General features: G+C 36.7%; 1 protein-coding gene across 4 annotated transcripts in view; it reads left to right on the top strand.

Moving 5' to 3' along the window:
* Nucleotides 1-22244, top strand: part of MEE22 (maternal effect embryo arrest 22) — a 33345-nt gene that overhangs the window by 6968 nt on the left and 4133 nt on the right. Inside the window, exons 4-9 of one of the 4 annotated variants that reach the window (XM_010247117.3) lie at nucleotides 9392-10461; nucleotides 10615-10657; nucleotides 10751-11028; nucleotides 12312-12442; nucleotides 12551-13407; nucleotides 13640-13752. In XM_010247117.3, the coding sequence (XP_010245419.1) occupies nucleotides 9392-10461; nucleotides 10615-10657; nucleotides 10751-11028; nucleotides 12312-12442; nucleotides 12551-13407; nucleotides 13640-13752 (2492 nt within the window). Of the gene's footprint in view, nucleotides 1-9391; nucleotides 11029-12311; nucleotides 12443-12550; nucleotides 13408-13639; nucleotides 13753-22244 lie in introns of all 4 variants that reach the window. The other 3 variants (XM_010247115.3, XM_010247116.3, XM_010247114.3) reach the window with 3 other exon arrangements.

A 22244-nucleotide genomic window follows, 5' to 3' on the forward strand; every position in this document is an offset into this window, starting at 1 on the left:
ATACTTATGGCTAATGAATGTGTTGAAGAGTTTCGAAAATCAGGAAGAAAGGGAATTGTGTGGACAAGTTAGATCCGGAAAAGGCCTATAATTTTGTGGTTTGGGATTTTTTGCTTGAAGTGATGAAGAAGAGTGGGTTTGGTGATAGATGGTGCAAATGGATAAGAGGGTGCTTGCAAACCTGCCACTTTTTAGTATTGGTTAATAGGGGTAGTCAAAGATTTTTTTGGTTCCCGCAAAGGGTGAGACAAGGGGATCCCCTTCCCCCTTTTTGTTTACTCTCATCACAAAGGTGTTCAGCAGATTGATCTCCAGAGCAGATAGGGTGGGGTTAATAAAGGGTTGGATAGTTGGAAGAGATAATGTGGAGGTAATTCATCTTCAATTTGCGGATGGTATCATTATTTTTTATGAAGTTGAGGGTGAGTAAGGGGATAAAAGTTTAAAATTGTTGGGGAGCTTCTTTGAGTGTGTTGAATCTCAAGGTGAATCTAAACATGCGTGTCGTGGCGGGGGTTAATATGGAGCAAGAAGAATTAGGATTGTGGGTAGGAGAGTTAGGGTGCTTGACAACTGATTGGCCATTGAAATATTTAGGGCTTCCTCTTGGTGCAAAACCTAGAACCTTAGCTTTTTGGAACTCTGTAGTGGAAAGGTTTGAAAAGAAATTGGTAGTGTTTAGTATGTCCTTTGCCATTGTAAAGAGGGTTGAGAAAATTATTAGGGATTTTCTATGGTAACCGAGGGGTGGGGGGTGGGGAGAAGAAAGATCACCTTGTTAGGTTACTTATCAAAAAAAGGATCGCCTAGTTAGGTGGGAATTGGTGTGTCGAAGGAAGGATTGTGGTGGGTTAGGTTTAGGTGGAATGAAAGAAAGAACATGGCTCTATTAGGTAAGTGGTTGTGGAGATTTTTGAGAGAAACAGATAAATTGTGGCATAAGGTGGTGGTCAGCATTCATGGTCTCTCCAAGAATGGTTGGGATAATGGAGTGTCTAACAGAGTGTCCAGCACATCTCCTTGGAAAGCTATTCATAAGGTTCTCCTGCATTTTCTTAATCACATCAAGTTTGACCTCAACTCTGGTAACAAAATTAAATTCTGGGAAGATCCATGGGTGGGTAAGGCTCCTTTAAAGGAGGTATTCCCTTCGTTGTTTGCTCTCTCATCTTTCAAAGGCAAACCCATTTCTGAATTTGTAACTCCCTCTTCCTCTGGTTCTGGTTTTGGTTGGAATTTGGGCTTCTGTAGGAATGTAAGATATGCAGAATTGGACTTTGATTCAGATCTCCTACAAATTCTTGATAGGGTTTTCTTTGATGACAGGGGTGTTCAGTTGTGCCTCTTTCTTTAATTCTTTGTCTTCTTCAGTTACTTCCCCTTGGCCTTTCCTAGTCAAAGAGGTTTGGTGCTGTCCTGTTGCTCCCAAAGTGGGTGCCTTTTTCTGGAGGTCTTCCATTGTGCTATTAGTACTTCTGACTTGTTGCAGAGGAAGAGCCTTGGCTGATATCTATCCCTAAATTGGTATATTTTGTTCGAATCTAGTTGTGAAACTGTGTATCTTCTAATTTCCTGCCCGTTTGCTTGCTGTATTTGGGATTGGTTCTTTTCTCTTTTTGGTTGCAGGTGGAACAGTCCAAATAGTCTGGACAAGTTGTTTGATGCTACTACTTTCAGGTGGCCAAAAAGAAAGGGGAGATATGGAAATGTACAAGGCTGCAGTCCTATGGACAGTTTGGGAGAAAAGAAATTTAAGAATTTTTTGAGGGAAGAGAGGAAGCAAAGAATTATTGATAGAAAGCATCGTGGTAAAGGTGGCACATTGGGTGAGATCATTGAGTTTATTCTTGGTCACTCTTAATGATATAATCAGATTGTGGGGCACAGTTGAAGCTTCATCATCCTCAAAAATTAAAATCCTAAGAGAATTCATCAAAAAAAAAAAATCCTAAGCGATTGGGACCCATATGAAAACGGATTCTTCAAACTGAATTTTGATGGTAGTAGTTTTGGCAACCCGGGTTCGTTTGGAATTTTTGTGGTAATAAGGGATGTAAATGGACTAATCTTGGCTTTGTTCTCAGGACTGCTTGGAGTAGGGGATATGACAACAGCTGAGTTGAAGACAGTGTGATATTTGGGATTCAAAAAGCCATGGAGTTGGGGGTAAGGAGGCTGATAGTTGAAGGAGACTCTAAAGTTGTCATGAGCTGGCTAAAACGAACTGAGAAGACTCCTTGGTGCTTCAAAAATGAAATCAGAAAGTTTAGGAGTCTGACAAAGGATATGCAGTTGGTTCTTCAATGGATCCCAAGATCAGCCAATGGTTTAGCAGATCACTTAGCAAAGCAAGGGGTAAACAGGGAAAAGTGCTTCTGGACTAATTTGTAAAGTTAAAAGTTAAAGATCTGTTAGCTGATGTCCTATGGTCAAGTTTGTGTAGGGTAGCTGAGGCTACCTTAAAGCTGTAGCTTTATCTTTTTATTAATAAAGTGTTTTGGCTAGTTTTCTGGTTTATTACATCCATCTTTTCACCCATGGTATCTCTCAAATGTGTAGATTGAAGGGGACTCAAAACTGATGGTGGGATGGTTAATAGACCCAGATTCCATAATTTGGTGCTATTGAGATGAGATCAAGAAATTTAAATGGCTTACCAGAAATATGAATGTGAGGATACAGTGGGTGAGAAGATCGGCTAATGGAATGATGGATGTTTTAGCTAAGCAAGGGGTGAATAGAAATTGTTTGTATTGGGATCAAATGTGATATGTATTTTATTGGGAGAGGTAGCATTTTGTGCCTCTCTAAGGGATGCTTGTAAAGTTTTCAGTTATTGATTCTTTTTGATAAACTTTCAGTTATTGATTATTGGGAGAGCTAGCATCTTGGTCTTCAGTTCTTCTCTTGGGTGATTCCTTATCACATTCCCCTTGTACTTTCTTTTTTGTGTTTAATGAAATCTTTATCTTTTAATGAAAACTTTCAGTTTTGATAAACCATTTTTCATTACTGCTTTGTTGGGTAGATGGCTTTGGCATGTCAACACTGAAACTAAAAGTTTGTGGTGTATACTTATAGCAGAGAAATATGGCGTGAATTATACCAATGTCATCATTGGGATTGGAATTGGAATTGAAATCCCCTGGAATCAGAACTGGAATTGCCTATTTCCAACGCTTGTTTGGTTCAGTGGGAATTAGAGCTGGATCCTAATTGTTTCTGTTTGGTTCATCAGGAAACTGGAACTGGAATCAACCAAAGTTTTTTCAGTTTTGTATTAGTTTATTAATATTTTATTATTATTTAATTATTACTCTAGTATTTCATTATTGATTTATTAATATGTTATTATTTTATTAGTATTTGATTACAAGTTTCTTAATAATTTATTATTATTTAATAATTAAAATCTTAGAATTTTATTCTTAATTTTTTTGAATATTTTATTAATACATTATTTTATTATTACTTTACTAATATTTTATTACTAGTTTAGTAATAATTTATTATTTTTACTATATTTTATTGTTATTTTCTTATTAGTTTTGCTAATATTTTATTATTTTAATATTAATTTATTATCACTTAATTATTAACACATTATGATTTTATTATACAATTATTAATATTTTAGTATTTATTATTAATTTATTAATATTTTATTATAGTACTATAATCTATATCTATTTTATTAATAGTTTATTAATAATTTATCATTTTATTAATTAATTAATGTATCATTATTTTATTATTGCATCCATTTTAGGGAACCAAACACACCCTTAGTTGCCCTCTGGATTACTGTGCAGAATCTGATTGCAGAAAGGGCTATAAATAATTCTTGTTTTTTTTTTTGATAATTGAAATGATTTTATAAATCAGCAATAAAAATAGTACAAAGTCCTCATGGAAAGGTACGAGTTGCAACCTCTCCGGGCTGGTTAAGTACAGATTTCCGAATTAATAACAACTTACATAGAAGCACAAAAAAGATCTTCCCTAGAAACCCCCTGTTTGGCTAGAGCATCAGCCAAAGAATTAGCAGACTACTAACCCATTTTACCTCAACTCTCATATTGCTGGTTAACCACTTTACTTTTTTGATGAGATCTTTGTAGCCCCAAATGGTGGTATCCAAGTTTAGGAGCCACCTGGTTATCACTTGAGAGTCCCCTTCAACTAGGAGATGCTCCACCCCAAGCTGGTTGGCGATCTGAATTCCTTGTATTGCAGCAAGTATTTCTGCCCTTGTGGAATCCCCCACTCCCACCAGTCCTGAGAATAGGGAAATTATGTTGGTGTCCTTATTTCTCAGGATACCCCCTATATCTGAAGGCCCGGGATTGCCTTGGCTGCTTCCATCAAAGTTCAGCTTAATGACACCTTCTAAAGGCGGAACCCATTATGACAGAATTCTATCCTTCTTTGTTGAAGTGTTGGCTATTACTAGCCAATTTCTCCACAAATCATCAAAGGAGAAGTCATCAAAGATATCCATAGTTTTCAGCCAAAGGATTGCTCTTGTTAGGATACAATCCTTCATTTCATCTAACCCTCTTTCCTTCTCTAAAAAAATTCTTGCATTCCTTTCCTCCCAAAGAGTCCACAGAGTGGTTGTCCTGACACATCTCCACATGACCTTACCTCTTCTAGTGTGCCAAACAAAGACAGATGGGTTGAATAACAAGCTTAAATCAGAAGGCAAAGACCACCTACCTCCAAATAGACAAAGGCTCCACCTCCATATAGCTGTAGCAAAGGAACATGAGATTAGCAAATGGACACAGTCCTCATTCTCGGCCTTACACAAGGAACACCAATTTGGGTAAAGACAAAGCAAGGGTCTCTTTTTCTATAAGTTTTCCAAAGTATTGATCTTCCCATAGAAGACTTCCCAGCATAATACAACAATTTTTGGGGGAATAGGTCGCGCCCAGACTTCTTTGACAGGGAATCCTTGGGAAGAGGGGGTTAGAACTGAGGGATTTTAGAAAAGAAGAGCAAGTAAAAGTACCTTTTGGAAGAGGAGTCCAAATCCATTGATCAGAAGAAGTGGGGTCCAAGCAAACGGATTCTAGTAAATGAATTAGCTAAATAACACAATTCGACTCACCATCCCTTAACCCTCTACAAAATCCAAAGTCCCAGTTTAAAGATAAGGGGTTTAACGGGCTCGGGAGAAAAGTTGCAATTGGCTCATGTTTGTAAAGGGAAAAGGAATAGAGCGAAGGCAAACAATCTTTGAGGGGTTGAGAATACCATGTATAGCCTTCCAAGGTGTAGTAAGGGTAGCTCGACGAGATATCCCGGAATCCCAACCATTTCCTCCACAACCATGAATGCTTGCCACCACCTCATGCCATAATCTCTTTCTCTCTCTCTCTCTCTCTCTCTCTCTCTCGGGGCCATCTCCATAGCCACTTCCCTAGAAGGGCTACATTCTTCAACACTATGTTCCCTATCCCTAAACCCCCTTCTTCCTTTGGTTTGTTAACTATCTCCCATCTGATTAAGTGATCATTTTTCACCTCTCCTGGTTCCCATAGAAAGTCCCTCATTCTCTTCTCCAGTTTCATAGCCTCCCTTAGAGGAATCCTGAACACAGAAAGGAAGTAGGTTGGAAGGTTGGCAAGTGTAGCCTTAATTAAAGTCAGCCTACCCCCTATTGAAATGTAAATAATTATTGTTAATGAATATAATACTTTACTATACCTTTTCACAAAAAAAGAACCCTCCATTTTTTAATGGCAAGCTGACATTTTCCCATCCACCAAATGATACTTAAATACATCCTTCCAGCCCTTCTAAAGAAGATTTCATTGTAGTTTCTCTGTTCTGTTAGTGACGTAGACTGGAATGGCTGGTTCTTGGGTGCTTGGTCTTTCAGGCAGTATTTAAGGGAAATTTTGATTTTAACTCAGGAGATTGGGGTGCAGGTCAAGTGGAAAAGAAGTTCAGCAAATGGTATTGCTGATGTTTTAGCAAAACAGGGAGTAAATAGGGAGGCTTTGTTCTGGGCTGTTTTGTAAGAATCTTTCATGAAGGTTCTCCACCATTCTTTGGGTGGTGACAGTTGTACTTAAATTATTCTAACCAATGAAAGTTACTGTTTCTTACAAAAAAGGATTAGTTGACTAGCACACTTTTAACAAGGGTGATGTACCTTCCTTGGGGAGGTAGCAGCATTTCTAACATGCAATCTCTTATGCATTCTTTCCAGCACTTGGTCCTATATAGATAGATTTGGATGCACATATTGTTCCCAGAGGTAGACCTATGCAATTTGTTAGGGAGATTTCCTAATTTGCATCCAAGCGTTACCTCTAGATCTTCCATATTGTTCACTGACCCTACCATTGTGCTTTCCTCTTTGATAGGTTGATATGAAGATCAGATATTGCCTCAGACTGTCCAAGGTTGCATCTGAGATAGAGCATCTGAAACTGAGAGGCACCATGAAGGAACAATATGTCATCCACAAATTGGAGTAGATTAAATTTAGATAGGTAATCGCCTGCTTAGAAACCTTCTATGTAACCCCCACTGCCTGGACTTAATGCCAATATGACTGAGTGATTATATTACACATGAAATAAGATGAATAAAAGAAGAAAAAATAGATCTCCCTACCTAAGAACATGCAAGCAAGGATCAAAATTTTGTCACGTATCGGCCCGTATCGGCCGATACGTATCGTATCAGAGCCTTCCCGATACGCCCCCACAGGGGGTGTTTCGGGTCGGCAAGTGGTTCAGCGGGTAGACCGGCCTTAAACCAGCCCCTCTGAACCAGTTTCAAAAAAAATAAAAAAAACACATAAAAAACAGTACCGATACAGGCCGATACGCCCTACCAGCTTATTTATTTATTTTGAACCTTGCATGCAAGTTTCTTCTTTGATACGATCATAAGCCTTTTCCATGTGGACATGTGTGTTAAAGAGGTTGGAGTACATTGGTGCCCCCGTATAGCTCTTTCTTTCATTTCTTATTTATTTATTTTTGTAATTAGCTTCTTGTATGGCACAACTTCTTGCTGTGGTTATGTTTTCTGTTTAATCCAATAATTTACTGTTTTTTCAAAAAAAATTCCATGTTGACATTGCTAATGGCCCTCTTTTTTTTGATAGTAAAAGGAAACAATTTTGTCATGGCAATGTCATTTCCAATGAGCATCAAGTATTTTCCTTCCTTTCAAAAAGCACCTTGAGAGGGGGAAGATAATGAAGCTGAGAAAACTTTTCATTACCTTTTGCCTTTTTTTGCCAACAATTTGTATATGCTACCAATGAGACTGGTTTCAAATCCTGTAGTTTTGAGTTTGCTTTCTTTTCAAAAACCAAGATGATAGCAGCATTGAGCCTTTGTTTGAATGATCTAGTTAAGTGGTTTCAAAATACCATATTGCAATATACTCCAGTATATCATGAAGAAAGTCGTGGTAAATCATCAGGCCTTAGGCGCTCAAACTTTATTCCCCTCAAGTCATTAGAGCTTCCTTTGACTCCTTTAAGAATAGCTTTTCCAAGTCTTTTGCTTATTGGTTTGTCATGTTTTGGAAGCCTAATCCATCCAGCCTTGTCTTCTTTTCCACGACTCATTATATAATCATATAGAGAGACTTGTAATAGAAAATGATTAGGAGATCAGAAAATTGTTTGTCATGTTTTGGAAGCCTAATCCATCCAGCCTTGGCTTGTTTTCCACGACTCATGATATAATCATATAGAGAGACTTGTAATAGAAAATGATTAGGGGATCAGCAAATTGTTTAACTGATACCTTGGCTGCTTGGCTAAGCAAGGGACCTTCAGGGATGATATGTTTTGGGCTGTATTGTAATATTTGAGATAAATTCTGGGGTCAACGCTCTTGTTGTGTGTGGTTGACAGTTGTGCTCCTTTTACTACTTCATTAATGAATGCTACTGATTCCAATAAAACAAAGAAAATGATTCTCCTGCCCCTCCAAGTTGGATATGCACCTTTTTATGCAGTTTCCTCAGTTTCTAGCATTTTTTTTTTGGTTTTATGGAAGAATTGGAAGAATTTGGTATTATTGTTAACCATCTTTTAACCAAGCAACTCTTATAAATTGTCTCCATTTGGTTTTCTCTTGATAGCTTAACTTATCAATTTTTTTTCTTGGTATAACACTGGTTTATCCTTTCTTCCAGTGTTTTAAAAGGCACACGTCTAGGCAAGGTGCTAAGTAAACACCTGGAGGTGCACAGTATAGAGGACTATAGATGCTTAAGGTGTATGCCTCCAGCATAGTTAGAGGCATAAGAAACATGCATTTCTATTGTGCTTCATACGGCTTTATTACTAGGCATCAAATATATACAAGATAACATACACTTTTTAGAGAGAACATTTTTACGGTGGGGTTGCATATCGGACCATGTAATATAATCCAAATACACATGGAGTGTAACCAGATAGCACCGATGTGCATGTTGCTTGAACGGGGACGTCAGATTCTTCAGGTGATGGTGGTTTGTGAGTCCTTGACAATTTGCCTCTGCGGTGGCATGGATAGGCCACTGGCCATGGGATTAGTAGGAGATCAAGACATGAATAGGACTTGGCCTATTGCTTGGGCCAAGGCATGAGTAGGGTGTCTCATGAACGGATTAGGTGGGCTTATCCATATGCTCATGGAGGCATGGACATTACTGTTACTTTGTTATGATGACCAACTGCACCTATTCCTTTTCTCATTTCTCTTTTTGGAAGCAGAGTTTTTATCCTTATTTTGTGGTGAGATCACCATGCTACTAGGGCTATGATTAGACATAGGTCTTGGCCTTACTCCTTGAGAGATATTTGGAAAGTTCTCAAGTGTCAATACTCTTGTGATTTCTAAGCAGACTTCGCACTTTCTTCAGAGGTTTCATGTGAACTTTACCTTGATACGGGCCAAATCATGAATCTCCAGCTCCAATTTGATTTTATAAGTATCCATGATGAGACCTCCAAGAAAGTGCCCATATCCATGAGACCTCTGATTTGATGTTATGAGTATCCAATACTGTTATGATTTCTGGACTCTGTAGGATTAGGGGAAGCCCATATACCAGACCATGGGGTCATCTACCTGTATTTTGAAAGGTTTATTTGAGGAGCATCCTGTGTCTGCACTCTAATAATCTAGTTGGAGCTTTATTCTTCCCATTAACCAGGCTCATCTCTTAATTGTTCTTTTTGCATCCTGCTCTGATTGGGGAGTAAGCAAAGAAATAGGTTGTGAATTTAGCATTTTTACTTTTGCTGGTTTCCACACTGCTTCTTCTAAGTTTTCACATCCCCAACAAATGATACTCTACCTTCAAAACATATGGAATTTTACTTATGTTTTTTTATTGAATTTTCAATGTCATCTTGCAGGCCAATGACAACTTAAATCTTCAACTGTTGAACTTGAAAAACAAACTATCTGGTACAGAACCATGGAACTTATATCAGCAAAGTAAAATTGAGCTTGGGCGACCTCATTACACAATCAATGATGACTTTGAAAATCTTGGGTCAACACCAGAATGTACTGGCCCATTTTTTCCAATATCTGGAGAGAGCTTTACTGAACCAGTCTCAGTCTCAGGTATTAGTTCTGATTTGCAGTCTCTGATTGGAGGATCTGTCAGAAACAAGTCACAGAGTTCTTGCATGTATTCCACTACTGCTTCCTTTTCTGATAGAGAGTTGGTAGGGTCACATGGAAGAGGTTCTTTTTCTGTAAAAACATCAGAAAAATTGGTGGAAGAGAACTCAAAACAGGGATCAGCAATTCCTGGATTTGCTGGGAAAGTTACCAAATTGAAGTCTGACAAAAAGCTTGCAGTGGTTAATGAAGATGACATAACACCAGTTCATAGAAAGCCAAAAAATCTGTGTTCGAAGTCAAATGACCATGAAAATAGTAAAGCTAGTGGCAGGAAGAAGAAGAGGATGCAGGATGCAGTGGAATGTATTGAGTATTTATATTCTGAGGATAAGAGGTTGCATCTGCAGATAGAAAAAAAGTTGTCTTCATTACATGATATGTTAAATCATAAAAACAATCTGCCTCCTGCAATTTTTTCGCGAAGTGATGCAAAGCCAGCTATCTTGCAAGATGGAAAATGTCTAGTTTCTAAATCATTTGATGACCTACATGCCAAGAACTATGGATCTAGAAAAAGGAGAAAGGTGTCTGAAAAAAAGAATTTTCATCCTTGTACTGATAATGCTAAGAGTAAGCAGATGAACATGGTTGAAATTGAGGACTTTGAAGATGCAGCTGTCTACAACCTAGCTGTATCACCTGTGAATTGCTTAAGAGAAACTCATCATCCTTGCAGGGAAGAAACAATTGATGCTGTTGTGAGCAGCAAAGAAAAAGAAATATGCTTTGAAAACGTGTCTACTGGAGATTATATGAAGCTGCTGGAGTTGGATAATACTGTTGATGAGGAAAGGTATAGGATGGCAATTGAAAATCCTCTATCACCGGATTTACCTGAAATCAAAATTCCTAGCATTGAAACATTTGAAAGGGATTTCTCCATTTGTTTGTCAGAGGAGGGCATCCATAGAAAATGTGCAAATGACAATTTCATTATGTCTTGCAGCTTTGATGTCATTGATGTGGAAATTGATTCCAATCTGCATAAGGTAAAAAATTCTGTTACGTTTTTTGAACATTTAGAAAATAATGAAAATGTGTCTCATAATGCAATAGATGCTGGAAAATCTTCGGTTCCCCAGGTTGGGGGGTTGGACATGGGGATGGAGATGGCAAAACAAATTCTAATTTCTGGAACTGAGGAGACACAAATTCTTTTTGCAAGCAATTCCGGATTTAAAAATGTGAGAAATTCCAAGTATTGTGTTGTGTTTTCAAGCTCAAAGAAGGAAAGCAACATTTCTCGGATACTCTGTGCTACGGAATCCTGTTTATCTCGGAGCTCTATGGCATCTCAGACAGATTGGGCTGTGCAAAAAATTCTGCTTGCCCTCATGATTGAGCAAAACCTTTTACCTGAGTAAGTGGATTTCTGCCATACTATTTATATATAATTTTTCTAGTATCTTATATTTTGAGGGGATCTACAACTTTTTCTTTTGTGTGTTTCTGCTAAGCTTAAACTTGCATCTTTATTATGCCTTAGTATTTCTTCTATATCCCATTTCATTTATTCAGGTTCCTTGCAAAAATAGTTTCAAAAATGAAACATCTATGGAAAATGAATTAATTCCACTTAAATGCTTTCACTTCAATGGCAACTGAAGTAAAACTTTCCTGTCCAAAATTTAGTCTAGATTTAATAGAACTTCAGAAATGATCCATTAGAAATATTACAACCATAAAATGAAAGATACATTATTTTGGTTGAAAATTTGAAATGCAAATGTGTGTAGATTAAAACTCCAAAATAACATAATAGAGAAAGTTTGTTTTATCCAAAAATAGTAGATGATATTATACATTAAACTTAAGAAAACCAACCGGCTAGAACAGAAAAATTGAAAATAGCAAATGAACATAAATGAATGTTCGCTTGTTTTATTTACTTGTGATAGAAGATGCTGTACCTTATGGCCATGGCTATGTTCTATTTAATTATGTATGGTTTAGTTGTATAATGAGTTTTATATGTGCAATGATGCCTATTGTCTTAAGGTTCATTTTAGATTTCCAACATTTTGTTAGTTCCATAGTTTTATAATGTTCCCTAAAAGCTTCTTGATGTAGGAAAGGAAGGAGTCCCACTAACTTAGGATCTGGTGGTGGATTCTGTAGGGGTAAATGAGGGCTGTGGGTGATTAGAGATGAAGGATATGAATGGAGAAATGGTTATAATGCTTACTGTTATGAAAGAATGGGAAAGAAACAATTACATGTCCGCCCCTGTCTTCACTCAGTAGCTATATATAAGTAATGCTGGTTTCAACAAAAAAAGTTTGGGGGGCCAAGGACCCCCCATCTTTATACCTGGTTCTGCCCCTGCTAGGGATGTTGTAAAAAGTCTCTTATTTAAAATCAAGCAGTTGGTGGTCTTGAGAATGAGTTATAATTGACACAGCTGCTTTTGGTTTTATAGTTGGTGTGCTTCTTATCACATAGAAATGTTATTATAGGTTGTTGATTTTAATTTTAGATTTTACTTATCAAAGAAAAGATAATGGTTTTAGATTTTGTTTTTTCAATCGCAAAGATATTTGATTGATTCTATCTTATGTTTCTATCCTTTTTGGTAGATTCTATCTTAAGTTTCAAAATAATTGATTATTGTTGCTGATTTTCTTTTTCCACTTATTGCTTTAGGGAGAAGGTCTGTGTCTTCTTTTCATCATTGCTGCATAACTTTGCTGTGGTCACTTCTGTGAAATTCAGAAATTTCTTGACTAGTGATGCATATCTTTGTTCAGATTCATTTGCAGCACATATTAAAGCAGGTTTGCTCTTACATTACAATATTTATATCTATGCTATTCTTTTGTTGCGATACTTCAATATCCATGAATCCTCTTTAATTTAATCAATTTAATGTTATCTTCTGGCAGTAATGGATGATATGGAAACAAGGTGCATGTTTTTTGAATTATGCCAATTGGAAATCCTGCTAAGCCTCGTGGAGAATTTCCTTATAGATGGTCAAGTCATGGTGTATAGTGACGCTCAATTTGAACCATTGGTTCCACCTAGTTCAACGAACAACATCTTTTCAGATGACATAACTATGTTTCTGTCCTCTAAAAGGGCAACTCATGAGCAGTTTATAGCTGGAAGCATTATTTTAGCATCCATTTGTGCAGCAGTTGATTATACTAGTTTTATTTGTGAGGCATCTTATAACATTCTTCGAATGTGCAAATCTGATTATGCTTTGATGTTGAAAGTTCTCCATGTGTTTGCTTATCTATGTCGAGAAAAGTATTTCACATTGAGCAACTTCAGACTTGTTATGGCCACCATCAAATCTCTAGTTTTGGTTCTTGAGGGAGGAAATTCATCATTTGGTATCATATCTACATCTTCTCCTACAACATGTGACAATTGGACTGGGTTTCATAAATGTGGAAGATGCCCATTTTCTGAAAGTGCTTTTTCTGTTGATGAAATTACACTGTTCTTGCTAGAGAAACTTCAGAGTTGTGCTATTCCAGGGATCAAAAATCAACATGAGATGGAACATCCTGATTCATTAAACTACACAGTCTTGCCCCAAATGGATGAAGTGGCTGATGAAATTTCTCAGTATAAAGAGGGTCTCTGCATTCTAGATTTGGACTTTGATATCTCCTGTAGCTCATATGATTGTGAAAGTTGTAATTCTGTTCAATCTAGATCTGTTATTGATAGGACTTTGAGTTACTTAAGTGATATTCTTTCACTGGTGGAGCTTATTGCATGCAGCATGGTATGTGTGTTTCATCGTTCTTGTCTTTACTATATCCTCTCTTTTGTGTTCCTTCTATTTTCATGTTCTTAACATTTATTACTAACTTTTCTACATACTAGGTTTGTGATTCTATATCACCATTGGGTCTTGACAGCATTAAAGTTTCTTTGAATTCTGTTTATTTTTAAATGTTTCTTTGGGAGAAAGGTAGTATCTAATGCTTGGAAAATTCTCTCTTGTTTGCATTCAGAATTGGAACTGGACATGCAGAAGAATCATTCCTCATCTCTTGAAAATTCTGGAATCATGTACCTCAGAGAAATTTGCAGCTGCTATTCTTGTTCTTCTTGGTCAATTAGGGAGGTAAGCTCCGTTTTGATTATATTAGACAAGCTCCATCATGTGATATTTGACAGTTGCATGCCTTCTGTTTATTATGACCACTATTTTGAAGAAAGTCAATTCTTCATACTGTTGCACAGTTCAGTTTTTAACAAGTTGGTATATTAGCATATTGACCTTTGCAAGTTTTTAAGGTTGCAGTTATTTGTGATGCAGAACACTGATGCATCATAAAAAATGCAAATAGATTGCAACCATGCGTGTAGGTTCAGCCTTGCACTGATGTTTGCACTAGTTTGTTTGTTATAGGGAGCAAACATGGGTATATTTTTCCACCCATTTGCTTGAACAAGTGAAATAACGTCAAGAAGACTGAATCGTTATAGAAAATATCTACTGGTCATTGCCTTGATCATATTAATCGTGGGATGGTTGCATCCATTTTGAGAGCAAATATGAATTTCGATACACAATGGCAGCCTTGTTGAAAGATAATTTGTAGGTCAAAAACTGAATACAAGCCTGAACCAGAGTGCATATTTCCACTAGTTCAGTATTTCCAAAAAGTGCAACCTAAGCATCTTCCAATGTGTAACTTGATATGAATCACTTGAAATTGATGAACAATGGTTTTATGCGACAGATTTATGATTAGCATCATATGCATTGTTTATATGTATGTCGATCATTGCTTGGTATGAATTTTTTCCCTTTCTCAACATTGTTGGTCTTAACAGAGGCATTGTTACAAGGATGCCTTATTCTAGGATGGGATTCACAAGTCAATGCATCTCCAAAAATTGACTGGTGTCTGATGCCAAAACTATTTTTTTTGAAGTTCTATGTATTTTTGTATTTTTAGACAATTGGGGTATCTTGGTCATTTTATGTTTGTGCAGTTTATTTAGAGTCATTGGTAACTTAGAGACAGCAAGCCATCTTTTCCTTCACTGCCCTCTTAGCATACAATTCTGGTCCCACCTCAGCTGAATTAGGTCTTTCCTCAGACAATGCCTGAATTCTTAGAGAGTTGGCACATGGAGGGCCTGACTGGCAGTGGAAAGATCTGGTTCATGCTTTGTTCTGCTGCCTTATGGACTGTTTAGGTGGAGAGAAATCACAAAATCTTTGAAAACAAACCCTCTCAAACTGAAGTTATCGGAAAGATGACTGCAAATATCTTTTCCTGGGTAAGGCATTAATTGGTCTACAATTCAATTTTTGTATCTAGTATGCTTTCAATGTTTTGTGAATGCTCCTACATAGTGCAATTATTCACTGTGTTGTGAGATCCAATCCATTTTCTTCAGTAATGCAATTATATTTTGCTTTTTGTCAAATAAAAAAGAAGTTTATTTGGAAATTTGAGGTTAGAGTTTGGTTAGAAAGAAAGTTTGATTTGGAAGAAATCCAAGAGGCAGTTTTCTCTATGTATCGCTCCAAAGCTCTGGATCTAGATGGATTCACATTGGCCTTTTATCAGGATTGTTGGGAAATATTGAAGGAGGGCATTTTGTGCGTCTTTTAGGAATTCTAAAGAAGGGGAAAATTAATCCTGGGTTGAACTCCCACCTTTGTGGCCATAATTCCCAAGAAGAAACCATTCACCCAAGAGATTTCAGACCGATTAGCTTGGTGAATATAGGAGTGCAAATGGATCGGATCATGATTCGATCCAAGATCCGATCCGATCCAATTTGGTTGAATTTGGATCACCCTTGATCCGATCTTCCGATCGGATAATAGCATAGTTGTCAAGGCGACTAGGTGAGGCTAGGCGACCATGGGGCACCCAGGCGCCTAGGCGATGAAATCTATAAATATATTAATTTATGGATTTCTATACTTCCTAAAGGACCTAAACCATTTTTTAAGATATATTTGCTTACTAGATACATATTACACTAAGCGTAATCAATAAAATCTTTCATATAAGTATAATTTTCATGTGAAAACATAAAAATTAAACATTTGAATTAAAAGAAATAAGAAATCAAACAAGTTGGCTGATAAAAAAATATGCAATCAAGCAAGTAAACTAGTAAAGTGAGAGAAAATGTCTACTAACATGGCAAGTTCCAAGTTGGCAACACTAAAAAAGTAAACTAGTAGATAGTACCATACCTTTTGGATGATTGAGTGTTGATCTTGAGTATTCTTTTTCTCTGCAACTTTGCCTTCAATTACAAAACAAATTAAAAGAATTAATCAATCAATAAGAAATCAACCTTATCATTAACAAATGGAAGAAGAAGCACTACAACAAAAACAAAAATATTCATAAGAATTCAATACATACCTTGGTTGATGCTTGGTAGTTTAAGAAATAATATGATGAAACTATGAAACTTGAAAGTCATGAAACCATTAAAAAATAAAAAGCATAATAGCATATAATGAATAAGTTAAAACTAAACTATAAATCATCATTCATCTCCAGTTCTCCACAAGTCCACAAAAAATAAATATGAAGTTTAAAACTTAAAATGTATCATAGGCAATACAATCCTTAAAGAAACTTCTCTATTCCTAATTAATTGGAGTGTCTGATAAGTAAGAATCACCAAAACCTCCATTGAATGCACCAACATCATTAGCACCATAATCAACATCTTCATCCTCATCATCATCACTGTCATTATCATCATCATCATCTTCTTCAACATCAATATCTTCTTCTTCATCTTCATTATCTTCCATATCATTGTCTCGTATCTGCTCTTCTTCTTCTTCTTCTTGAACAACACTTTTGCCTTTATCTTGTCTTATAGACTCACTTCTCCCACAACCACCTCTACCTCTACCTCTACCTCTACCTCTACTTGGACCTCCACTTGCATTTCTACGTCCATGTCCACTTCTCCTTGGTCTATTTGACCCTTCAAGGATTTCAGATGCCCCTAGTGCTTCATCAACTTGAGTCCATGTAAGATCACACCCTTCATGGACCAAGTCATTTGAGGGGTCTTTCCTAGTTAACCACTTATTGGTTTCATCTACATCATCAAAGCAAATAGGGTCAAATTGCTTTGGATTTGCACGCCTTGTTGTAAATCTTTCTCGGAGGCGTTAGTTGTATTGAACAAAAACAAGATCATTGAGTCTCTTCTGATCAAGCCTATTCCTCTTTTTTGTATGAATCTACATTAACAACAAAATAAGAAAAATTATAAAATAAGCATCTTAAGTTCTTAACTTTCATAAATAATTTTATCACAAAACCAAACATTAGGTTCATTACTTAGAACTTACATGCTCAAAAGTGTTCTAGTTGCGCTCACAAGCAGAAAAAGTGCATGTAAGACCTAATATGCGTAATGCAATACGCCTAAGGTCTGGGGGTGCAATGTCCATAGCTATGCCACCAATCAGCTACAAAATAGAAAAAATGAATTAAAACAATATAAATTTAAGATAACAAGAATAAAATATAAATATAAGTTTCAAGAAAAGAGAGCTTATATTACTTGGTTGCTTCGTTTCACATTGCTCAATTGCCAATTCTTTAAAGAAAGCACCACGAGCGTGCTTATACTCTTCCAACTGATGAGAGATCTTGTCTTGAATTTCAATATCACCGACCATTCTCTCAATGCAATCTAGAAAGCTCATTTCAAACTTTCCAACCGATGCTTCATCTTGTGCTTTAGCCTTATAATAAAGGGCTGGATTAAGAAAAAAAACCAGCAAGGTGCAACGGATGTTGCATCATATTAGTCCAACGCCTATCAAAAATGTCTAAAATGGGCTTATACTCCCTTTCTTTCCCACTAAAATTTTCTTTTATTTTTTCTCTTGCTCGCTCCATTGCATGGTAAAAATAACCCATTGTGGGTTTCTCATCACCATCAACTAATCGTAAAACCTCCACAATCGGTTGAGCAACCAAAAGAGCAACTCTTACATTTTTCCAAAACCCAATAGAAAGCACAATGCTTGATGCTCTTAGTCCATCTGATTTGTTAGCCCATTTACTGTTGTTCCATACATCACCAACAAATAAAGCATGCAAGGGCTCCTTGAAAGTATACAAACTTTGTAAAGTTAGAAAAGCGGTAGCAAATCTTGTGACTGCACATCGTACAAGATCTCTTCCATTTGTTTTTTTCCTCATGTGTGCAAGAAGAAGAGGATGCCTATAAATAAAAGTAGTCACTTGTCTTGCCTTGGCAATACAACTTTTTGTAGACCTCAATTCTCTAATGTCTTCCAACATAAGGTCTAGACATTGAGTAGCACAAGGAGTCCAAAATAAATTCTTCCTCTTCATTCTTAAAAGATCACCGGCAACAGCATAAGCAGAGTGGTTATCAGTAACCACTTGCACCACATGCTCCTCCCCTATCTCCTCAACAACTTTATCAACCAGCTCAAATAGAAAACTTGCATTATGGACTTCATTTGATGCATCAATTGATTTTAGAAAAAAGTTCATTTGGGAGAATTCACCAAAAAATTAATCAAAGATCTTTGCCTTTTATCAGTCCATCCATCAGACATGATGGTACAACACCATAAGTATTCCAAGAAACCTCATACTCCTTGTACATTAGCTTTGTTTTCTCAACCTCCCCTTTCAAGAGTGGCTCTCGTAACTCATGGTAACTTGGAGGCTTGCATCTGGACCCAAATTGTGCAATTGCTTCAACAATAACTTCAAAACTTTTCAACTTCATCGTTTTGAAAGCAATTCCAGCTTGATAAAACCACTTTGTTATATGTTCATGTACTTTTCTTCTTTCTTCCTTCTTCAAACGACTTTCAATGCTTGTTTGAACCAATTGTCCTTTATGCCTTGCTTCAACAACTTCTTCTGGATTTGGTCTGACAAAACTATCCATAGGTCCTCTGACATTTTCCTTCCTTTTTGGTGGAAGGGGGGAATTTGAAATTGGAGTGCTCCTACCACTTGAAATGGAGACACCTTCTATGGGTTGATTACTTTGATTGTTAGAACCCCTTTCAGATATAATCTGCTCCCATGCCCCACGATTATCTTCAACTGTAAAATCATCCAATGGTTTCTTCCTCTTATTCTTCTGCATATATTCTTGCATCTCCTTGGCAATACTTGCAGTAGTTTTGGGACATTTAGTCACATCCCCATAGCCCCCAATCAAATGTTGTTTTATCCTTTTTATTCCCCCTTTAACAACTTTACCACATAATGAGCATGAAATTGCATTTTTATCTTCTAAATCATGCCAAAATGCATATTTCCATGCAGGGTCCTTTGATTGAGCCTTACGCCTAACACTGCCACTTTCCTCTTCAGATGTCATCCTCTATTTCTATTGAAAGAAAATAGTTAAACTAGAAAATAGTTAACAATTAACAAAGCAAAGCAAAGCAATGAAGTTTCAAACAATATTGCAAATTTGCAAGATTCATAATTTCTTATATTTCCTAAATCCTAAGTAAGCAAGCAACCATAATGCAAATTAGCAAATGCAATCAGCCAAAATAAAAAAATAAAAAACAAATTTAACAAAGCTGATAAAAAATCAGCCATATAATCAGCCAAAACAAAAAAATAAAAAACAAAACTGATAAAAAATCAGCCATATAATTAGCCATAATCAGCCAAAATAAAAAAAAATAAAAAACAAAACTGATAAAAAATCAGCCATATAATTAGCCATAATCAGCCAAAATAAAAAAAATAAAAAACAAAACTGATAAAAAATCAGCCAAAATAAAAAAAATAAAATACAAAACTGATAAAAAATCAGCCATATAATGAAGCATATAATCAGCTTAAATAAAAAAAATAAAATACAAAACTGATAAAAATCAGCCATATAATCACTTAATCAGCCATTGAGCCAAAATAAAAAAAAACATTTCACTCAAACATAACTCAGATTTTCAATTCAGCAATCAGCCATATAATCAGCATAGTAGCATACAATCACTTAATCAGCCATATAATCACTCAAACATAACTCAGATTTTCAATTCAGCAATCAGCATAGTAGCATACAATCAAATTCAAAATAAAACGTTTAAAAAAAAAACAAAAAAATGGATTCAAGAACTCAAAGGGGCGGACGACTGTTGGACCGAGTCAGAAAGGAAGAAGAAGAAGAAGAAGAAGAAGAAATAATAAATGTTATTGATAAATAATAATAATAATATCATAACTAATAATAACAAATAATAAATAATATTGATAAATAACGCAAAAAAAATATACTCATGCATAGGAACCATCACATAGATAATGCAAAAAGAAAAGCAAATATTTCGTATTTCTCACTTGAAAAATCTGAAAAAAAAACGAATCTATACAAATATCCACCCAAAAAACAAGAAAATAACATCAAACATGGAGGGAAGGAGTTTGGGCGAACTCACCTTCATTCGCCAGCAACTAGACGGTCGGGTGTTGCCGGCAAACTTGCCCAATCACAGATCCGCAAACAGAGAGAATAGTGCCTTTTCGGGCGTTAAAAAAACCCAAGAACAATGCTTTAAATCAAATAAAATAAGCAAAAAATAGTCACAAAGGAAAAATGGCAGATCTGTCGTCCGTATTTCTGCACCGTCAATTGTTGTCGGTGGACCTGCAATTGGAGTCGTTACGCTCTGCTTGCTGTGTTTGAATAGAAAGAAAGGGAAGAAAACCCGCACACGGGTAAAACTGGTATTAAATGAATTATTTAGGGACTGAATCATCCCATTCGTTTTGAAAAAAACACTTCTCCAAGATGTGCTGAAAAAAAAAAGTCACTCTTAGGTCACTTTTTCTATAAGTACTTCTTTTAAAAAAAAGTACTTCTTGGGACTGAATCATCCCATTCCTTTTGTGAAGATGGCGATTGCAGATGGTTTAGGAATTTGAAACTTACCTTACAGCTGTTCGAGCAATTGTCTAATCTAAAAGCTGTATAGTTGTGGTGAATCTTGAGGAGAGAGAGGTAGAGTGTGCAAGCATGTTAGGGTGTGTGGTATCCAATTGGCCAGTGAAGTACTTGGGTGGTAGAGAGATTATTTCTCTTCGGGGGGGGGGGGGCACTTTGATAAAATCTACCCTTGCCAACCTTCTGATATATTTTATGTCAGTTTTTAAAATGCCAAGGAGGATTTCTAGAAGGCTTGAATAATTAATGAGGGATTTTCTATGGGACCCAGGTGAGGAGAAAAAGGATCATAGGGTTAGGTGGGATATGGTGAGCAGAAGTAAAGAGTGTGGAGGCCTAGGTTTAGGGAATATTCAGAAGGGAGTATTCAAAAGAGGAATGTGGCATTGTTAGGTAAATGGTTATGAAGGTTTCCCCTAGAGAAAGAGAAGTTGTGGGCAAAGATCGTAGAGAGTATTCATGGGCTCACAAGCAATGGATGGGATGCTGGAATTTTGGCTAGGAAGCTTCTCCATGGAATGCTGTCCAAGTTTCTCTGCCTCTCTTCATCCCGTGGACAAGGTATGATCTGCACTCCAGTAATCTCATTAAATTTTGGGAAGAAGTTCGGATTGGGGATTCTCCCTTGAAGGATCAGTTCCCTTCTCTATTTGCCTTGTCTAATCTGAAAAATAATCCTATTTCTAGTTTCTTGGCACCCTCACAAGCATCCTCAGGGTTTGGGTGGAACTTTGGTTTTAGAAGAGCAGTTAGGGAGTCAAAACTGAATAATACTTTCTCTTCTTAATATTCTTTAAGGAAAATTTTTATATCCCTCTAAATCAGATAGAAGGGTCTGGACTTTATTAGCCTCTGGTTTTTTTTTTTCTTGTGCTTCTTACTTCAAAGCTCTAGTTCATCCATTGGGTCAGTTAGGGCAGCCTTTTCCAGTAAAGGAAGTCTGGTGCAAACCGGTTCCTATGAAGGTTGGGTGTTTCTGTTAGGAAGCTATCCTGGAAAGAGTCAACACTTGTGATCTTCTTCAGAGAAAGAGACCTATGAGTTGTTTATCTCCCCACTGGTGTGTTCTTTGCAAGGCTGAAGGTGAGACTGGTTACCATTTACTGGTTTCCTGCTCTGTTACTAATCACATTTCGGAGTGGTGTTTATCTTTGTTTGGATGCAGATGGTCACCTCCACCAGATGTACAGAGCCTTTTTGCTCCATTCATGTTTAGCCGGTTGAAAAAAAGAGGAAGAGTCATGGGTAGAAAGAAAGGGGAGAATTTTCTCAGATAAGGGAAATAAGTCTGCCAGAAATTCTGAAGTCAGTTCAGATAAGAGTGGTACATTGGCTGAAGTCTTTGGTCCTGTTTAAAGACTGTTCGGCTGTTGATTTCTTCAGAAATTGGAAGGAAATTGCAAGATCAGCTCTGGTTAAAGGCACATCCCTACCCTCTTGGGCTCCTCCTCCTAGTGGTTTTATTGAACTTAATTTCGATGGAAGTAGCATGGGTAATCCTGGTCCATCAGGTATTGGGGGTGTCTTAAGAAATGAGGAAGGTGTGATAATTGCTCTCTTTTTGGGGCCAATTGGAATGGGTGATTCTCTTAGAGCTGAGGTATCAGCTGTTATCAAAGGAACTCAAAGGGCAATTGAACCAAACATCAC

The sequence above is a fragment of the Nelumbo nucifera genome, chromosome 1, assembly GCF_055504915.1.
Source record: "Nelumbo nucifera cultivar China Antique chromosome 1, China Antique-T2T, whole genome shotgun sequence".
NCBI lineage: Eukaryota > Viridiplantae > Streptophyta > Magnoliopsida > Proteales > Nelumbonaceae > Nelumbo > Nelumbo nucifera.